Source organism: Erpetoichthys calabaricus, chromosome 3 (assembly GCF_900747795.2).
Source record: "Erpetoichthys calabaricus chromosome 3, fErpCal1.3, whole genome shotgun sequence".
In the NCBI taxonomy this organism is placed as follows: domain Eukaryota; kingdom Metazoa; phylum Chordata; class Cladistia; order Polypteriformes; family Polypteridae; genus Erpetoichthys; species Erpetoichthys calabaricus.
In genome coordinates, this window is record NC_041396.2 from 205,715,604 (window position 1) to 205,737,702 (window position 22,099).

A 22,099-nucleotide genomic window follows, 5' to 3' on the forward strand; every position below is an offset into this window, starting at 1 on the left:
CGTATGAGCTGTGTTTGTGTCTGCATTTGCATGGTTTACAGTTTGTCTTCTAAAATGAATTAGGTACTTGTAGCTGCTATAGTGCCTGTAGAGATTTGGTATCTAATCCTATGTTATGAAAATATAAGATAAACTCAACTGTTCAACATTGAGGTGATGGGGAGACAGAGCTTCTCATTTGTTTTAAGTTTGTTGTCTTTTTATATCACTAATCCAGGTCTAGAGACACTGGATGAATTGAGTACCCTGTATTTGAATTCCGTGCCCATATTTGTTAGGTTAATTGTCAATTTCAGATTGACTAAGTGTGAATTATGCACGAGTCTTCAAACTTATTGAGCTCTGTCGTCCCCAAAACTCCCCCTTCCCATAAAAATCCTGAAGTAGATAACACAGGTTAGAGAATATTATGTTTTGATAAATGTCTGCAAAAACTGAAAAATTTCATTACAAAATGTTATACATCTATTTGGGTAAAATTTAAAGAAATGATAATGGAGAATGCAACTTGATTAAATCTATTTAGAAACATTCCATTTTAAAATAAGTCTAAAAAGTGTAATTTCTCAGAAATTGTAATATTTAAGCCTACATATCCACATTAATGAACTAAAGCAATACATAAAAAAATGAGTGCAATTTTAGAAATAGAAAATAATATCGGTAAGATGGCTTCAATAAGTTCTGCATAAATGTCATTAGTAAGATCATAAAACACTATTTTTAGGACTGAAATCTTGCTTTATGGTAGAAGAACTCTTTATTGAAACACTGCTCCAAAACCCACAAATCTACAGTCAGTTTTTCAGCAGTTACATATTTTTTAATCTGTTAATTTAATCATTTTAAGGGCATCCACAGTCTGTTACAGTTAATTTAACGAAACTTCACTATGAAATGTACAAGTATACAGTGCATGACACAGTTTCAAGGGGGTTAGCAACAAATGAGAAGTGAAGCTAGACTAATGTCCAGTGAAGAAAGATTACCGGTAATTGTAAATGACATGAAATTATTTGAATGCCTGATGATGGAAGAAGTGAAAATGAAGATGTCCTCAAGTGGACATCAACTACTGTATGCTGTGAACACATTTCAGTGTGTGTCTCTCTCTCTCTCTCTCTCTCTCTCTCTCTCTCTCTCTCTCTCTCTCTCTCTCTCTCTCTCTCTCTCTCTCTCTCTCTCTCTCTCTCTCTCTCTCTCTCTATATATATATATATATATATATATATATATATATATATATATATATATATATATATATATATATATATATATATATATATATATATATATATATATTTGCAGTTGGAGATCCACAAAGGGAGAAAAAACGAATCACGTATCATAAAATAGTTTTATTCCTGAGCTTTCAACCCCTATCAGGGGTCTTCATCAGAGGATAATGCTTAGACTTACAAGAATCAAAGGCAATATGCACTTTAATTTAACAATAAACCCCCCCACCCCCCTCCTTTGATCATACGGACTTAGTCATTCTGTCTGGAACTATTATGAAATTATGTAAAAATTTATATATATATATATATATATATATATATATATATATATATATATATATATATATATACAGTATGTTTTAGTCTGCATGTTTACAAATAACACTGAGATGATAAATAAAGACCAGTGTAGAGTATTGGTGCGGATGAATTGGATTCAAAAGTTTAGCTGATCATTTTCTTAAGAAAAACATGTAATATTACTGATTTAAAATGTGATTTACTTGGCCAAGTTATTATACAAATACAAGTATCTTGTTGTTTAACATGGTTAAAAAAAAAATGTACACCGCTGAAAAAAGAAGAATAAAATGAAAGTGATTCATTGGTTCCAGAAATGTAGATACACAAATGTATTTTATAGTAATATTAGTCTTCTTTTTTTTTTAAGAAACCAAAAATAGGTGAAAGTTTCTGTCTGAAAGGTGAATAAAATAAAACATTACATTTTAGCCTTTTAAATGTGTGCGTTTGATTCATGAGCTGGCACAATTATGGATATGATTGAGATGAAATTTCTACCATGAAGACTTAAAACAGCTTTTATTTGGAACATTTTTTTGCTAGATTAATAATGTTCATATTCATTTGCAGGCAGTTTAAATGTTTATATGAAAATGTTTTCTACCTTTTAGATGAAGATGTCAGCAAAATATTTAGCATAAATGTTGCAATAAAGGGAGTTTTGCAGGATGCCAGTGTAAAGCACATCACTGGTGATGCCCATAACCGGACCAGAGTACTTCACTGTGGTGTTGTAAGTATGCAGTTTTCATGGTTGTTTGGTTTGCATTTCATAAATTACATAATCTCACTAAAAGTATAATAGTGCTGTGCAAAATCGGTCTCACCTGGTAAAAGCGTCTTAATTAGGCAAATGGACTCAAGTTGATGATGCTTGCTGAACATAAAGGAAATAATTTAACTTCTTGCAGGTTAACTTCTCAAACCTTTTACAGAATCAAAGTTAAGTGTTGCATAATTTTAGTTCTAAAAGACAAAAATGTGAGTTTGTTGTCTGGCCCAAAAATTCAAAGACAATTAATAATATTTTTTATATTTTGCTATATTTTCAGAAGTGTGATGAAATCATTGTGGTTCACTTGGGATATCTTAATTACACACAGTACCAGATAATTGTAACCTTCCAGAATTTGCAGCAAGATCCTTCTGAAATTAGAGAGGTTAATTTCATGGTATGTATGATTTGAAAATGGCTAAAGTATCATGCTTGATAGGTAAAAATGTTATATTTGCTCTTAGCAGAAATACTATTTCTAAACACTATAATAGCATGAATAGTTTCATTTATTAAACAAAAAGTGGGTAATGCATAATAAAATATCACCTCATCTTTGTCCACAGTGGAAGACATATAATCCCTCATTTTCTCAAGTGGAAATCTGGTTTCGATTTGTATTTGTCGTTTTCACCTTCATGGTTACGGTAGGTCATTTCTAATTATTGTCCTATTCTTTTTAAAATTAAAAAACAAAAAGAAGAAAAAAAAACCTGATGTTAATTTTCATCAGCTCTCTTCTTTCACTATTAACTGAAAACTGTTACATGCGGTCAAAGATACAGTATATACTCCCATATTGAAATTTCAGGTTTTAAGATATAAGGGCTGAAATCAAGAAAATGACATGTTTTTTTTTCACTTTTAATAGGATTCTGTACCCAGCAGTGTTTACTTAAAATATAAATGGGTCATTTTGGGAAAAATGTTTAAAATATTTTTCTTAGAATAATATCTCAATAGATTTACTATCAAAGTATCCCACTTTATTTGCAGTAGAGTTTTGTAATATTGCAAGGTGATCTCTTGCCCATATCCTTTTTAAGGTAAGTCAAAAGATATTCTATTGAACCACTGGTAAACTTCTTTTTTAAAAGCATTCTTTGGTTGAGTGTTTAAAAGTTATATTCACATCAGAGTATAAGACTTTTTTATGGTTTTGATTCAGTCTTGGGTGTTCTTTTTTTCAGCCTACTCCACAGCTCAGATTTGTGGAAAGCACATACAATAATTATAAAATACAGTGCACATTACTGCCGTATATTACTGTAACTCCTTTAAAATTGCTTTTGAAATCTTGGTAATTTCCCCAGTATGGAGTCATCTACATGTATGGTCAATGGTTTTGGGGAGCCATGTGTTCTAAACATCTTAATAATATTTTTTACCATTTTCCATGATGTATATGATATAAGAGATCTTCTAAATACCTCCCCTGTTAATGTATTAAAAAAGCATGCATGAGAATTCAAGCACTGCATTAAAAGCAACCTTTTGGTAATTTCCAAATAAACTAGTATTATATATTGCATTATATATTATCTTGTATTTCAAAATACAGAGTTGGCTGTTGAAGGGTTAACCAAACATTACAGTGGTTCATTCTATCCATTTACCAATATTTTTTTTGTGTTACAGTATTTTTAATGAATTCTACAAAAAATGAATCTGTGTTATGTACCATGCTTGACTTGTATAATACCTTTTTTTATTGCTATTCATAGTGCTTATTTGCACATTCTCTTCGGAAATTTTCTATGAGGGACTGGGGCATTGAACAAAAGTGGATGTCGATCTTGCTGCCTCTTCTACTACTTTACAATGGTGAGATGTTCCTGTTTGAATATTTACCTTATTTTTTTCTGGATAGTATTTAATGATAACATTGTATATTGCTGTGGTCTCTCAAAAGAGCTGTTGTCTTTTAAAAAGAAGCAGTCTTATCATAATGTTATTGATTATTTCTTTGTTTTCTTTGTCATTTCTAAAAATAAGAATTAGAAATACACTTTAAACATTTATTGAATTCAACACTACGGTGGGTTGGCGCCCTGCCCGGGATTGGTTCCTGCCTTGCGCCCTGTGCTTGCTGGGATTGGCTCCAGTGGACCCCCGTGACCCTGTGTTAAGATATAGCAGGTTGGAGAATGACTGACTGACTGAATTCAACAAATGTTTTTGTTTTATATATGGGACATTTGAAATTCTTGTAAAAATAACAATATTGTCCATGTCCAGAGCAGCGTAATATCTATACTTTTAGATGTACTTGAATTTTTTAAAACCTATAAATGTGATTGCCACACTTTTATTGAAAATGTGTAATTATTAAAGAAATACTTCATCCAAAAATAATTTTTATATGTTTACTTAATTCATGTACTATGTAGTGGTGGCCGGGAAAAAAATCTAATCTTATGTTTTCATGCAGAATGTAGAAAAATAAGTCTGATGTAATTGAGGGTAATTGCAACCAGTTGTTGTACAATGGCAAACAATGTATAAATTATCCATGAAAAGGAAAAAGATAAACATGAGCAAAATGCATGGTTTTTACTAAAATGTTATGTAGTTAATTACTGAATTATCAGCGCACACATAAACGGGAAATCCTAAAGGAAGTCATTTTCTGACTTGAAAAACAGTACTCTTGAGCAACGAATTTGGGTGGGGGTGATTTCTTCAATTTAAAAAGTCATTTTCATGGTGCTTTAGTTTTCCTGTTTACATGCATGCCGATAATTCATGAAGTAACTACTTACAACAACATTTCATCAAAAAAGAATGCTCTTTGCACATTTTGAGCACAACGACTGGGTAGCGGACTTGTGGATTATACAACCTGAGTAAAGTAAGATTTTTTTTTTTTTTTTTTTCTGTTTTTCCTTGGACATATTTAACATTGTTTGCCATTGCAGGACATTGATCAATATTGCTTTCTATTATATCATAAACTTAACTCCTCTGAATTCTGCATGAAAACATGAGATTAAAGATTTTCCTCGGCTCTCACTAGTGTTCCTTTTAATGTGTTTTGAAATTAAAAAAAAAAAAAGTGATGTTACATGTAGTTTCATACATTTTTCCTGTATTTCAGATCCGTTCTTTCCTCTTTCGTTTCTGATGACCAGTTGGTTTCCTGGCATGTTGGATGATATCTTCCAGGCCATATTTCTTTGTGCAATGTTGCTGTTCTGGTTGTGTGTTTACCATGGAATAAGAGTTCAGGTTGGGGAAGAACATATTTACATTCATTGCTTTTAATTTGATTCTATTAAAAAATAGAAAAGTCTGTCAGTAAATTGCATGCAGTTGCACATTTTAAAATATTGTCACTTCCTGGTATGTCTCTACTAATAGTAATAATACCAAATAATAATCATAGACTAGGTATACAGAAATGAAATTTTAAGCACAATTTTTATTCTCATGTGAAAAGTTATTGAACTGTAAGCTTTTTACATTGCATGTTATAATAATGGCACAACAAAAGAGAGTAAGGGGGGGAAAAGTGCATTGAGAAATTGCACTGTGACAAGAAGAAATAATTCAAGTAATGACAAATAAAAAGCAATGCATTAGCTGTGTCTAATTATCATGGAGACAAGTGCAAGGTTTTAATGTAATGGATACTTATAAAATGGACATAAAAATGTTTGATTGCTTTTTATAATGTTATTAGCTTCAAGGTTTGTGCAATTTGCCAAACCAAATGCTTCAGAGTGAGATATAGAGTGTGTGTATGTGTGTGATCTGCTGGGATTTTCACACACAACCATCTCTAGGGTTTACAGAGAGTGGTCCAAAAAAGGGAAAATACCCAGTGAGCGGCAGTTCTCTGGGCGAAAATACCTTGTTGATGCCAGAGGTCAGAGGAAAATGACCAAACTGGTTCTAGCTGATAGAAAGACCACAGTAACTCAGATAACCACTTCATACAACAGAGGTATGCAGAAGAGCATCTCTGAATGCACAACATGTCATACCTTGAAGCAGATGGGCTACAGCAGCAGGGTAATTCCATTTCAAATCATCATACTTTTGGACCTCATCGTCACAGATTTTATCAAAACTTGGCATGCTGATTTGATCTTATGAGTAACCAATGGAACTGAAATTGCACGTGTCTTGGATCAATATTAAGGGAGATTTAAGCTAATAAAGTCTGAACTGGATGATGACTTTGACTGGCTATATCTCCCAAAATATAAGTTGCACAGAAATGGTTCCCATATTGTTTTAAAGCTCTGTTCCAACTCTATATTTTCTGTAAATAGCATGCTATCCCCAAAATGCAAAATTACCATGTTATGAGTGATTATAATATTAAAAATTGAATAGTGATAAAACCTATATTTTAAAATTGGTCAGTTTTTTTTTTTTTACTAAAACTAGCTTTATAATGTCATAAACATCTCCAGAAAATTTGGTCTTTTGTTTTTGAGTCATTGCTGAGCTATCATTACTTATAGGTGGCATCACATGGTTTCATATCACTGTTGAGGTCCAAAAGTGTGATGGGGGAGACACCTTGTTGAAACAGTATAACTTTGCAATGCTATTGAATATGAAATGTAAACTTTGTACAGTGATAGCTAACAGATTGGGGCACAGACAAAAATTGAAATTGCTTCATAAAATGTCTTGGTTATGTACCGTGAAGGTCAGTTTTTTGGAGAGAAATTCCTAAGACACCTAACTTTTTTTGTGATTTATTTAGTTGATATTGGTGTGAAACAAAAGTGTTTATTCATATATTTTAAGAAATTAGAGTGTTAGCAGTTTATTTTTGGGTATGTAATTTAGGTGCAATAATGCCAAAAACCCCTTTGGACATAAGGTGTTAAGCTATGACCTATCTATCAGAAACCCCATTTATTAAAGTGGGGGGAAAATTTCACAGATCAGTTTTTACTGAAGAAAATTAGGTTCCATTTAATTTGACATGCATTTCCATATATAGTGGGGCTATGTTATTTTGAATTTTAAAGTCTGTGAAAGTCCAAAAATGCAGCTATCTCTTTAGATTTGTTTGCTATTCCACAGTATAATTTGATATGTTATATTTTATTTAATTCATTATTAATAAAATATGACTATGGTACAACATGGCTAAAATTACAGATTTATCTTGTTGTACTGTATATGTGTGGCTATAGTGCAAGGTAAACACTCTCTCTGAAAACACTTGTTGTACAACTTGATAGTAACATGATGATCTTGTGTTGTTTAAAAACAACAAAAGCATGTCCTTTGAGTACAATAAATGTGAAAAAATGCACAATTTATATTTTATTATATTTTAGTTAATTTGTTATTTACGTATAAATGTCCAGGTTATATAATAACAAATGTATCTGTGAAATATAATAAAGTGACTTTTTATTTAAGTATCATAATTGTCAACTTTGGCAAGAGTGTGTAATGCATACATTACCTTTATCTGCTTATTCTTGTGTAGGGTGAAAGAAGGTGTTTAACTTTTTATATGCCAAAGTTTTTCATTGTGGGCCTTCTCTGCGTATCGTCTGTGACACTGGGAATCTGGCAAACGTAAGTGATAATTTGCTGGTTGTTCTTTTTCTAGATGCTCATTGCATTCTTCCATAAAGGAGGCTTAAGACTGTTTTAATAAAACAAAACTTGTAGAAACTTGCAAATATATTTAGATTTTTGAAAAAGTTATTAGTGTTGCTAGATTACAAGTAATACTTTTAATATAAACTAATATGTTCATAAAGAAAACTTTAATAACAAAAATAGATACATGCTTCTTGCATTCAGACCCAAGTGCTCTATAAGTTATGTCACTTTAAAAAAAATTTTAAGAAAAAATTAGAATAAATTAAAAGTAACAAAATTGCCTTACCACTACTAGCCTTTGCCTGCATACCATTGAAGTTAGGATCATTGGTACACATTCAATTTTAACAGAAGGTATTAAAATTAAGGCTGAATATCATTACATTAGGCCAGAATAGAAGCGATAAAAATGCATCAGTTAGGGTAAAGGTATATCACAACTGAACAAAACCATCAAAATGCCAACAATCACACTTTAGTAGTGTACAAAGCTATTAGATGCCTAACCCAAAATACTTTGTGTTTTTGTGGCAGAACGTGGTTATCCCCCAAAATTCCTGTACATAATCTAAATATTTATGCAAGCAGCACATTGGACTTTTTGACTAGCATGCTACTTAAAAATAAATGATGTCTTTATATTTTTTTTCCTTTTTGTACATGTGCTCCTTCTTGCAATAAATACATGTCTTGTTCCAATCTGTATAAAATTTTAACATTTTCATGAGATAAATACATTTTCAAGGCAATGTATATTTGTCTGCGGTGGGTTGGCACCCTGCCCAGGATTGGTTCCTGCCTTGTGCCCAGTGTTGGCTGGGATTGGCTCCAGCAGACCCCCGTGACCCTGTGTTCGGATTCAGCGGGTTGGAAAATGGATGGATGGATGTATATTTAAGTCATCCATATATTTATCCACATATTTTTTTTCCTAGAGTGAATGAGTTGCATGATCCAACCTACCAATACAAGGTAGATGCTGAAAGTTTTCATGTAAGTCTTACCTTATGCTGTTGAATAATATTGAAATTATATTAGTCTTTTTTATTATTACATAGAAATAAAATTATACATAGTAACTTTAATTATGATTTTTTGCAACTGTATTTACTTGTACATTAAGAATTGTTTTATTCACTGTATAAAAAGTTTAGTTTCTATTTTCACTAAGTTTCATTCATAATGTAAGTTGACTAAGATACTTAATGAAATGATTAAAATCACTGTAAATAGCCCTTTTTTTGACCAGCACGAATATGATTTTGGCTGTTTTTACTTTTAACAGGGAATGAAGATTTTTTTCTTGGTTGTAGCATCCATCTATATTTTGTATCTCCTGTTCCTGATAGTAAGAGCCTGCTCTGAACTAAAGAATATGCCATACATTGGTAAATATTTTTGGTTTCTCTCTTTATATTATATATTTTCACTCACACACACACACACACAAGGGCTGAGCAGAAAGTAGGGAAACTCCAGTAAAATCATGAAACTTTTTTATTTTAACATAATCCCAAGCAACACTTAATACATTTGCCATAATGTTCATGAAGCTTTCCCGTGCCTCTTAGATAAAATGTTTGTTTTAGCTGACTTAACATCTTCGTCATTGGCATACAGTGTTCCATGGTGATAGCAGATTGGGGACAGGTGGTAGTGTAGTCATGTGGTGCCATTGTCTGGAGGATAGGATGGAAGTGGTATCTTTTTAAATCCACAGTTTTGCAGATATTTTTTGTAATATTTGACACATAGGTGGGGGGTATTAAAGATGATTGTCAACACCTTTGCTTATGACTTTTCCCAGATTAACAGTTGGAAATGGCAAAGGGAATCAACATGAACTATACTCTCAGCATGTGAAATTGCACATGCAATCTATTCATCACTGGCTTGAATTTCTGTGGCACTGGAGAATCACCATGCTTACATTTTTTCATCACCAGTTATGAAATACTTTCTCTCCCAATTTGCTTGAGATTTTCTGTGGAGTGTTGCATGTGGTAATTCTTCTAAGGAGTCAACATTCTGGATGTGAAACATGCACAGATCCTGATTAATTAATGGATTCATTGGACTCACAGCAGATACTATTATTTATCACATGCACATTTATTCTTAGAATTTTCATTTCAACTCAACACAGGGTTAACATTTTCATCTCTTGTTGATGTTGAAGGATGGCCAGAACTTGTCTTCAAGAGATATGTTGCTATGATGGAATTCTACTGCCTATCACTTGTTTGTGGCATGTAAAGAGTATTGCTTGTAGTACATATTGACTAGGCGCGAATGAATCTCTGAATGTATATTGTTTCCCAGTGGTAGAGATTCAGTGGTAGTCTGATACTTGACTTTGTGATTTGTAGCACTTGATGAAATATACACTATAAACAACAAATTTGTAATTCACATGTTTTTCTGGAGTGGCATAGTGGGACTGGTATATTAGTATAGCAAGACTTTTTCCAGAAAAATGAGAGAATTGGTCTCAGAATTCGGTTTGCAAATGTGTGTGTGTGCATATATACAAGAATCAGCCACAACGTTAAAGTCACTGACAGGTAAAGCGAATAACATTGGCTATCTTCTTACAGTGGCACCTCTCAAGGGGTGGTATATTATCAGGCAGCAAGTGAACAATCATTTCTTGAAGGTGATGTGTTGGAAGCATGAAAAATGGACAAGCGAAAGGATCTGAACAATAATGACTGGGTCAGAGTATCTCCAAAATGGCAGGTCCTGTCGGGTGTGCAGTGGTTAGTACCTGCCAAAAGTGGTCTAAGGTTAGGATAACTGGTGAACTGGGTCATGGGCACCCAGTGCTTATTGATGCATGTGGGGAGCAAAGGCTAGGCCATCTTGTCCGATCCTACAGAAGAGCTTCTTTAGCAGAAATTCCTGAAAAATTTAATGCTGGCCATGTGAGAAAGGTGTCAGAACACAGAGTGCATTGCAGCTTGCTGCGTATGGAAGAACTCGGCTATAGAACGGTCAGAGTGCTGATCCTGACTCCTGTATACTGCCAAAAGTGCTTGCAATGGGTACATGACCTTCAGAACTGGAACATGGATAAATGGAAGAAGGTGACCTGGTCTGATGTATCATGTTTTCTTTTAGATAATGTGGACTGTTGTGTGCATATGCATTATTTACCTCAGGAAGTGATGGCAGTAGAGGATGTACTATGGGGAAAAAGACAAGCCATCAGAGGCAATGTGATGGACACTATTCTGCTGAGAAATCTTGGGTCCTGGAATCCATATGGATGTTACCTTACCATCCACGAACTACCTGAAGGTAGTTACAGAACACATACACCCCTTCACAGCAACGGTATTTGCTGATGGCAGTGGCATCGTTTAGCAATACAATGCGCCCTGCCACACTGCAAAATTGTTCAGGAATGATTTGAGGAACATGACAAAAAGTTCAAGGAGTTTACTTTGCCTCCAAATTCCCCAGATCTAAATCCAATTAAGCTTCTGTGCTGGAAAATAAGATATATAGCTGTGGCTGTTAAACACATGGCTTTCACGTACCAGTCAGGAGTTTTTGTTCAGTCAGGTTCATTCCAGGTACAAAGTTAATTTCTACTAGAGTGGTTACATTATAATTTGAAGATAAATGTATTTTTATTTCTTCCTTTTTTTTTTGAAAATGCAGCATTTGTAGTAATTTTTGCTTTCTACTGTTGTTTTTCAGACCTTAGATTAAAATTTCTGACAGCTTTAACCTTTGTGGTGCTGGTAATCAGGTAAAAAAATTTTAAATACCTAAAATGCCATTGTTTTGTAATTTTATTAATAAACTACTTCACATTGTAACAGTAGCCTTATGTTCAAAATAAGAAGTTTTAAAGTATTGAATATGGGCTTGCTTAAATTACATGATAGTAGAGTTTAAGCACTGGCTGGGTAAATAACCTTCTCAGAGTAGCAAAATGAGTTGTTGGTGCAGTATTTATCCACACTTGTGCATGTTACTGTATGTTAGAGCGTTAGTTATCAAGTTTCAAAACTAACTTAGTTTATATTGGTAGTGTGTTTTATCAATGAAAGGACATTCTTGTCCTGGGGACTTGAGTATACCTCTAGTCACAGGCCACTTGCAAAGCATTATATCCTTGTTGGAGCAATTAGTTTAAAACATGTACATCTAGCTGCCACAGAACACTTTTTCAACCGTCATATTTTACTTTTTGACTACAAGACGTCTGGTGACAGTAGTAAGTAAAAAAAATAAGTTTTAAAGTATTTTGAAGAAAAAACACAATGAGTCAAGATATGGTAAAATTTGTAATCAGACAATATCTAAATACTTTAGCATGGCATGTAATCCTTGGATAAAGTACAGTGACTGATTTTTGTGTTTTTTAATATTTAAAATGCCCTTCTTCAGGGCAAGTACCTGTACTTCATTTGTCAGCTGCAGCATAGTTATGTTTAAATTACGGTCTCTGTGAAGCCATCCTGTCTTGGCTTACTTTCAGCTGTTCTGATATGGGTCATTTTCTTTTACCATATTCCTTTGAAGGTGAAATTAATTTTTTTTCTTGCAGCATCGTCATACTCTACCTAAGGTTTGGAGCAAAAGTTTTACAAAATAACTTCGTAGCTGAATTGTCAACTCACTATCAAAATTATATCCTTTTTAAAATGAAAATTGTAATGCAGGTGCAGAACATATATACCTTATCTGGGAATGATTTTGAATTAAGAAATGTCGATGTGTCTACGTTGTATTAATTGTGGGTTATTCAGCGAGTTAGAGAAACATGACTAGAGGAATATATACATTAACAAGTGTTCAGAAGTGTAAAAAATAACTAGCAATATAAAATGGTATTTCTTAAATATTTTTGTATTTTTAGCATGTATATAGGTGGCACAGTGTAGAGCTGCAAATTCACAACTTGAAGAGATGGGGTTCTAAACCTGGCCCAGTCAATGTCTGCATGAACTTTGCATATTCTCTGTGTACCTGCATGGACTTTTGTTTGAGAAGGGCTTTGGACATCAACCACTATCCATGAAACACCTTAGTTTAGCAATTTAGTTTTCCCCCTCAAAATAACACTTAAAAATTTCAGTGTCGTGCGAATCACTGGTTCATCACTACTGACAGCTGTCAGTAGTACGATGGTTTGGTAACCTGTTCTCAGCTAATATTTATATATATTCTTATCATTGTAAATTTAAAAGAGATTAATAACAAATAAATAATAAAAAAGTCGATGTATACTGTACAGTAAGAAATCACTATGCCCTGCACATATGAAAAAAACATTTATTTGAAATTAAACGTAAGAAGGTAGGAGTGTCCATATAGAAGAAGGATTCACCTGTTCTCCAAATTCTTGTTTTATACATTTTATTATATTCCTTTGTTCCTACTAAAATGAAAATGTAGATGTGTAGGAACTATTTAGAAGAGGTCATTGCTCATGTTACAGTGTTGTCTTGCTTTAGTGATTAAAAACAAATCTAAAGATAGATAGATAGATAGATAGATGGATGGATACTTTATTAATTCCAAGGGGAAATTCACATACTCCAGCAGCAGCATACTGATACAAAAAACAATATTAAATTAAAGAGTAATAAAAATGCAGGTAAAAACAGACAATAACTTTGAATTAATGTTAATGGTCTTCATCACATGTGACATCAGAGCGACAGGCCGGAAGTCGTTCAGCTCACTAGGATGTGATACCTTTGGGACTGGGGTGATACAAGATGTTTTCCAAAGCCTCGGGACTCTCCCCTGTTCCAGGCTCAGGTTGAAGATGCGCTGTAGAGGACTCCCCAGCTCCAGCACACAGACCTTCAGCAGTCATGGCGATACTCCATCTGGACCCGCTGCTTTGCTGGCATGAAATCTCCTCAGCTCTCTGGTCACCTGTGCTGCTGTAATTGTGGGTAGGGATGTCTCTCCTATGCTGGTATCAGCAGAAGGATGGATGGAGGGTTTGGTACTCCGAGGTGAGAGTGGGTTAGGGTGGTCAAACCTGTTAAAGAAGTTGTTCGTTTGGTTTGCTCTCTTCACGTCTCTCTCGATGGTGGCACCCCTCTTCGAGCTGCAGCCAGTGATGATCTTCATCCCATCCCACACTTCCTTCATGCTGTTATTCTGCAACTTCTGCTCCAGCTTTCTCCTGTACTGCTCCTTCGCCGCCCTGAGCTGGACTCGGAGTTCCTTCTGCACGCGCTTGAGCTCATGCTGATCACCACCTTTAAAAGCCCTTTTTTATTAACAGATTTACAAATTACAGAAGTATTAATAAATACTAATTGTGGAAACTTGGATTTGCACATTGAGAGTATAAAGTAGCCACAATATTTGAAGCTTTCAAATGTAACCCACGTTTACTGTATAAAGGGATTACTGATACAGAATGTTTTTCCAAGTTGATTTTTAAAGCTTTTAGGCAGGGTGTAAAACTGAAAGGAAGGTAGTTAAGTCAAACTAGCTAAGGAATGTTGTAGTTTCACTGGCATATCCGGTAGTAGCATTAATTTTGTATCTTCCATTATTCTTTCAAACTGACCATATAAAAGCTGTTATACTGCTTCCTCTACATTTGAAGCATATTTACCTACAATATGGACTGGGATACAAGGCTGCTTTCATGAAGTAAAGAAAACCTTTAGAAAATAAGAAGAAATTGCCAAAATTCAATATAAGTAATTGGTGTTTACTACTTTAGCTACAAAAGGGATATGAAGTCTTAGTCTAAATACAAGTTAAAGATGTATTTTTTGTTATATCAACCCCCTGCTTTACTCTGTAAATTATTATGAAATGTCACATGTTACCCTGTTTTCCTTAGCACAAGTCTACCAGCTGAATTTTTATCTTTCTATGGCTTATTGAACTTTTATCTCTACACATTAGCCTTTGTGTACTCTCCATCAAAAAATGCCTTGTATGGTAAGTCTAATAGTTTCTCTTTGTTTAATTTGTGTAGGTGCAGTAGAATTTAATGAACTAATAGAAATGTATTACTATTCAGTCTGTGGTAAGTTTAGGGATTTCTAGAACTAACAACAGATAGCTTTTACTATGTTTTATATTTAGAATATATAGTACATCTTTCCAAAATGTGACATGCTCAGAATGTTAAGATCAAGTTAACGTAAATTTAAAAATATTTAAAAATAACAAGCAATGTTGGTAAAATGTAAATGCAAAATAAATATTGCATTTGCTTTGAAGAATTATTAATAGAAAGTGATGAGTTAAAGTGTTCTGATTGGTCTCTTTTGGTCAAAGTTGTTTATGTAGCCGGTTGAACAAAGTGTTATTTACTGTGTCAATAATGTTTTATGGTAAACAACAAAATTTTCTACTTTAGTTAACAAGTTTTTCAAAACATTGTACTAATTGAGAAGTTGACAGGTTGACTGCTAGAATCTGTTCTTAATGCTACAGTAAAATCACTGTGCACAAATTACTGATTCATTAAGACCATAGTATAAAACTGATCTACAGTGTACTAGAGATCTGACATTTATAACGAACGTATTGTTTTAAATTACATTTTGCACTTAACAACCAAAACACACATGCCTGTTATTTAGTGTTAAAGCATACGTTAAATACAGTATTTTTCTGAGTGCTACTCATATCCAACAATCTTTTCATACTTGTTACTTCAGACAAATTTACAAGCATCAAACCCAGTGTTGGAATTCAGAATAAGTTGTAAAAAGGGTGTGTACCTCCATATTCCATGAGCTTACAGTCCTATGCAATATTCCATTTTCTCTTATGTACACAATGTCTGCAAGCTTTTTAGATGTGTTCCTGAGAACAAAGGTACTTTTACATTAAATTCTGACTATAAAAAATATATACACAAACATGTGGAGTTCTCCAGTAAATGCTTCTCATTTCTAACGAATGCCTTCAAAATGAACAGATCACCAGTTACTATGTGGGATGCTCAAATTATACCAATACTTTTGTACAGATCAAATAAACATTATTTCAGTAGCTGTTGAATTATTACTACTGCTATTTGTCTGTGGATATTGTATTAATATTACTACCTTTTTTAACATACACATACTATTATGATTCAGCAAAGACCAGCAGTGACTTTTGTATGTTTTCTCTCTTAGCTATTTTGTTATAGCTTAAATAACTCGACAAAAATGGTTATTAAATGTGTACATCAAATACTATACATCTGTGAGTGAAATATGTATTATTTTATAAAAACGAAGGTAAGGTTGTTCCATATGAAATTAAGGAAAATATTTCTTACATGCTATTTAATGCAGATTCCCAACTGAAAGACAATCCAGCATTTTCCATGTTAAATGACTCAGATGATGAAGTTATTTATGGGTAAATATTATTATGTTTTTATTTTTAAACAATGTATTGTAATTAGATGGATATATATAAGATAAATATGTATACCATCTGGAGAAAACTTTACTGAGTGATGTCATGGCACAAAAATCCACTTTTATACATTTTTTTGGCTTTTTATCACTGGACATTGCTCCAAATCTAGCATTTTCATACCCTGCCTCTTGGAATGTTAGACTCGCACTGAGCCACAACTGTGCATGAGTAACCTTGAGACACGTATTAACATGGCCCGACTTGTTTCAACATGCTTGTTACTTTCCTTCATACTGTTAAATTCAGCACATTATTTCGCACTTGTCAAACTTTGTACATTTTTTTAGTATATCAGTCCTTGTCATAATTTTCTGTAAAACTATAAGGCATTCACAGAGCATCCTTTTTTAATCCACAGGCGGTTTCAATGCTATGTGTTTACCAGTATTTGAAAACTTAAACCTATCTAAACAGTAAAGGACTACACCTTCAGAAAGCAATCATTTTTCTTGGTTAATCCGATTTCCTAACCTGCCAAACTTGTTCGTGGTAACAGGGTGCTCTTTTTCCATTATAAATTAATCTGCTCTGTGATTTTAAATACTGTATATGTTTGGGTCTACAATTTTGCTTTGCTTTTATTACCATGCCTGTCCAGTAGAAGATTGTTGCAGTTCATTGTTTTTCTGCACTGAAAGTTTAAATCAAATATTTTACTAAATAAACTGGAACGTGACGTACTGTCCGCTATAGAGTATCTTCTAGTTGGCTGTACACAATATTGTAAAACTTTTTAGCCTCTGTCTCTTACTTCAACAACGCACAGTGGCCTTCCTTAGGATAAAAGTGCATTAAATACTGAGAAACAGACTTTGTTGACATATGTAGAAAAGAGTTTTATGATTGGCTTATTTGATACTTACACTCAGTGTCTGGTAGTATTTGAAGACACATGGTAATTCTTGATTTTTTTGTCCCACATTAGCCAGCTGCTGAGGTATATCTTTGTCATAAAATACAAAAGAGCTGCTCAGCTTTCTTTAGATAGTAGTACTGGTAACCAATCATATTTAGATTCACTTTAGTAATGATAATTAATTAATATATGAAATATATTTGTTCTTTTTAGAAGTGACTATGAAGAAATGCCCCTCCAAAATGGCCGTGCAATAAAAGCCAGCACCAAGTATCCAGATGAGACTGACAGCGATTAACTTCCACATGGGGTTTAATTGTGTATGTAACTGGCTGTGCTTTGTTTGCAGAAGGAAACCTATGAAGTTTACTTTGTGTATATAAATATATAAAAGAAAAGTTTTTAAATAATGAATGATGGTATTTCAGGGTTGAATTGTTTTATTTTGAATACCAACGTCATTGGTCCCATGTAGTTTTCTTCAATAATTGCAGTGCCTGGGTCAAGGAATGTTGCTTCGCTTAAGGAATTACAGTGAACGGACTCTTGGCAGAAATGTTCTTTACAACACTGTGCTACTGAAAGAAAAAGATCAAGATTATGAGACATTCTTAAGATCAAGATTATGAGACATTCTTTTAAAGTTTTCCTCTTATATGATATAGTGCTGGGACTTGTGCAAAAGGGAATTATGTGAATGATTTTTTTAACTGTAATTTATTTTGTAAAATAACTTGCAAACAAAAAAATAAGCTTTGGGAGTGTAACTCAAACGCCACATTATAGACTGTAATGTCTTGCAAGTTTACTTTTTTAATTCCATTTTGTAGGTGATGTGAATTTAAAATTGTCAGCTAAACTTACAGGTTTTTTTCTTTTAAAGACATTTTTCCAAGGAGCTTTATATTTTTACCTTTGAGTAAACGTATTCAAAGTTTGACAGTGGCCTGCACAATACAAGTTCTGAGTCTCTCGCCTCAGTAGGTTTTTTTTTTTTTAAATTCTGTAGTTTGATTTTGTTTGATAATTTTAAAAATTAAGTCAAAACGTGTTTGTATGTTTATATTGTGTTCCAAAACAAAAAATCAAGAAGCTTTTACTACAATTTTGTGCTTCTCTTTAAGCTACGTTATCTTTCAGTTGTTGTACTGCATAAAACATGGGTCATTTGGCTACATTTTGCCAGAAATAAGTTTTATTTTGCCACAATAATCAGTATTAGATTACTTACAGTATTCTGTATTAGTCAATATTTGTTTAAATTATTCATAGAGTAGCTGCAATCAAGATGGGCTAATAGTCTTAATCTTTTTACTTAGTCTCTGTGAAGACCTTCATGACATTTTTAGTAGAAGTAAATAGCAGCTAATTTGAATTTTCTGCAGACTAAGCCCCCATGACATCTATTGTGCAGTGAATTGGTTTGGAATACTGCAGTCGACGAAATATGTCTTAAGGTTGTAGACGAACGGAGACCACAGTCTGATGGATTCCATGTATAGGTTGGTAAGCCCTCATATTACTTTGCTAATGCTGTCACCTCTCTATCAGGCCCTTGTACTTACATTAAACCAGTGCCCTAAAAAATTTTCTGTTCCTGTCCCTGAAACAATTGATTTTCTGACTAAGAACTTGTATGTTTTATAAACATCCAAGTCTGTATAGAAATGCTGTCTTAAGCTGCTGTACTTTTTATCAGCAACCTTTAACATTTTTGTAGAAATTCATACTAATTTTAGGGTATCTGACTGGAGTGACTGATGAGAAGATTGTACTTGCAATACAGAATTCAATTTTGGAATATTGATTTAGTTACTTGGGGTGCATTTTAGCCACTCGGTGAGGCTATGTAAATAAATGGTGTATAAAATAAGCAATAGCTGCTGCTGTAGAGGAAATGGCCACTTGCTACTTTAACACTAGTACATAATCTGTTGCTGAGATGTGCATCATAGAGACACACTGCTTAGCACTACAGACACACTGCCCCAGTGATCCAGGTTCATTTCCCAGGTTGTTCACTCTCTCTGTGAAGTTTGCACGGTGCTCAGAGTATTTTGCTTTCTACCCACATGCCATTTTACGTTAACTGACAACACATATTATTGCATATCTTTTTGTGTGTGCATGAGAGTGCCAAATGCTGGACTGGTTTCGCCACAGGGCTTGTCCCTGCATTGCATTTGATTCAGTAAGGGTAGTTCCTGCTCCAAATTACCTTCTACAGGAAAAAAATCAGATTTAGAAAGTGGATGAATGGAAGTGCCACAAGTAGATGTTTTATCAAACAGTCTAAGCAGTTTTGAAATGTTGACTTCTCTATGTGCAGTTAGTACAAGTGACAGAGAAAAACGTTACAATAGTAGATGTTTCTTACAAAATAATTTTGGGGCTTGTTTTAAATATGAAAAGTCTTTGTACATTATACAGACTGATCTTTGCACACTATTGGCCGATCGTGTGGAGCTTGTAGGGTTGTTGTCAGTGATGCACAGGCCTTGTATTTCCTTTCATGAGTACATCAGTATGTGGATGTAAAACACTCCACACCGCTGCACATCAGTTGTCCGCGAAAGACTGTGCCTTGCCTACATACATCTGTTTAATGATAACTGAATCGCTCATTTTGCTTCATGATGGTGGTAAATTCATGTATAATTTTTCATTGGTATGCCAGACATAGGTCATTTAAAATGTATTGTGATGTATGTTTAAAAATAATTAAAAAGTGTCCTCAGTACAATGCATTTGTTTTGTTTTATATTTCTATGATGAAAATGTGCTTTTAACAGTGTAAACGGGACACTTTTTTCACTGGCAGATGTTTTTACTAAGAGTTACTTACAAATTTTTTTGTGTGTAGCTACATTTGTCCAAAATTACCAGAGTTCTATAGCTTTTAGTTTACTTCATAGAACAGTTCAGGCAGTAGTGTGACATGTGCTCAAATAATTCCACAATCCAAGTATCTTTAAAAGTTTTAGTAAAACTGAAAGCAAAACTGTTCACATAAAAATAGAGAAAAAAAATATTATAAGGAATTTTGTTTAACAAAGTTCTGTTTAAGGCTTATCTGTCTATGTTTGGTCATACCGTCATAGTTTTCAATGTTCATATCAAAACGGTCAGAAAACTGTATGCCAGTGCTCTATTTGTAAACTAATCCAACAGTCCATGCTTCTCCAGACTGCCTTAATTAACACAGTTTTTACCAGAATAGCCAAGAAAGTTGTAAATTACAGGGGGTAAAAGACTATACCATAATCTAAGTAACTATGAGAAACTGATACTCTATTGAAATTAAGCAGACACTTGTGTGAATTTAACATTAACTTTCTAAGATTGGCACTTACAGTGTGCTGTTGGTAGACATGATGTTTATGTGAAATATTTATTGTTGTATTTCTCAGTTTTTACTACGTACAAGGATGCAAACCTTTCTCAAGTCAGTAGATTGAACGGAGTGTATGGGATCAAGCATGATACTGTCTGGGACCTCCTCTCCTACCCCAAGTACCCAAGTCATTTTAAGGTACATTTCAACAAAGGGCAGTGCTAGAAAGAACATGGCAAAGCATTAAATATAGACAGACATGGTGAAAAGAGCAGGAAGGCAAGGATGTAACATTTTGGCTCCTGTCTGCTGTTCCTGTAGCGGCCACTGACTGAAATAGATCAGACCAGCAAACTATCAGGGTACTTCTAATGGAATTCCTAGATCAGCTGAGAGGGATAGCAGCAAAAATAGAAATTGAAACTAGACTTCTTGTTATTATCCTATTAATTCTACTTTTTTGCTCTCTTAGTTGTTTCTTAATAATAACAAGAAAGAGCGAGGCAGACACTTGGGAATGGGTGTTAGTCATTCAAGCTCATAGGACTTGATTTTACAATCCCAATATTCATCACTTTCTTGATGTGTTGAATGGTTTTAAGGTAATCACTATTTTGGGGTCATCAGGTGGGCTCCCTACTTTATCTGTTTCGTTGATAGGCCCACAACACCTCCATAGGGCTCAACAGCGCCACCTGCAATCCCAGGTGCACTACCGTTCGCTTTTACCCCTCTCGTTTCATTTTGCAGCCCAGGTGCGATTCTTTCTCTTCAGCCAAATTTAGTTGCTGCTTGTTAAGCAGCTTCTGAAAGCGACTTGACGGCCTGTTGGAAGAGCTGCCCTTGTACTCCCAACCCCTTCAGAAGTCTAATTATTGACATGGCTACAAACCCTCTACACTCTGCCTCTACCAGGAGCACCTGGGTACGCCAGCCACATTGTTCTGCCTAAGCTGCTAGGTCTATGTAACTAAAATATTGCATTCATATGCCTCGTCAGCTGCTTCCTCCCATGGCACCGTTTTCTCCAAAAGGAACAAGGACTTCTGTGAGACTGACCACAAGATTGGGTCCAGCCTAAGACTAGATGTAATAATTTCTGCCAGAAAAATTAGCTTCTGATTTAGATGAACCTGCATCTTCCAATCCCGGACACTTCGTAGGAGGGTCTGTTTCTTTCTTGACGGTTTCACTGGAGGTTGTCCTGCTCCTACAAATGGGATGGTGTTTGCAAATCTGGTGATCAGGGAAAGGTGGGTATTTGTGGTAGGTCTCTTTTCTTCCAGGTTAATCACCAGTTATTGCAGAACCTGGTTATGCCTCCAGGTGTAGCAACCTTGGGACAGACTGGTTTTACAACTAGTGAGGATGTGCTTTAATGTTGCTCAGGTTTGGCAGAGAGAACATGATAGATCTTCTCTAGCCAATTGATGTAGGTTCATGGTAGTGGGAAGAACATCATAGGTGGTTCTGATGATGAAGCTGTATTGGCTTCCTTCTATTTTCCACAAATCCTTCTGGGTGCGTTTACAATGCTCCAAATTTTCCCAACTAGTCTGCTGGCCCTGTTTGGACTGTGAGACCTCCCT

General features: G+C 34.3%; 1 protein-coding gene across 3 annotated transcripts in view; it reads left to right on the forward strand.

The window, feature by feature from the left end:
* The window catches only part of tmem181 (transmembrane protein 181), a 65,056-nt gene extending 45,137 nt beyond the window's left edge, over positions 1–19,919 (forward strand). For 2 of the 3 annotated variants that reach the window (XM_028797712.2, XM_028797713.2), the window contains exons 5-17: positions 2,156–2,277; positions 2,597–2,716; positions 2,886–2,966; positions 4,044–4,143; positions 5,417–5,547; positions 7,781–7,872; positions 8,838–8,895; positions 9,188–9,290; positions 11,608–11,659; positions 12,464–12,546; positions 14,746–14,835; positions 16,191–16,257; positions 17,390–19,919. In XM_028797712.2, the coding sequence (XP_028653545.1) occupies positions 2,156–2,277; positions 2,597–2,716; positions 2,886–2,966; positions 4,044–4,143; positions 5,417–5,547; positions 7,781–7,872; positions 8,838–8,895; positions 9,188–9,290; positions 11,608–11,659; positions 12,464–12,546; positions 14,746–14,835; positions 16,191–16,257; positions 17,390–17,474 (1,184 nt within the window). In that variant the 3' untranslated portion in view covers positions 17,475–19,919. The remainder of the gene's footprint in view (positions 1–2,155; positions 2,278–2,596; positions 2,717–2,885; positions 2,967–4,043; positions 4,144–5,416; positions 5,548–7,780; positions 7,873–8,837; positions 8,896–9,187; positions 9,291–11,607; positions 11,660–12,463; positions 12,547–14,745; positions 14,836–16,190; positions 16,258–17,389) is intronic. The other variant, XR_007934420.1, reaches the window with a different exon arrangement.
* Positions 19,920–22,099: the final 2,180 nt, after the last annotated feature.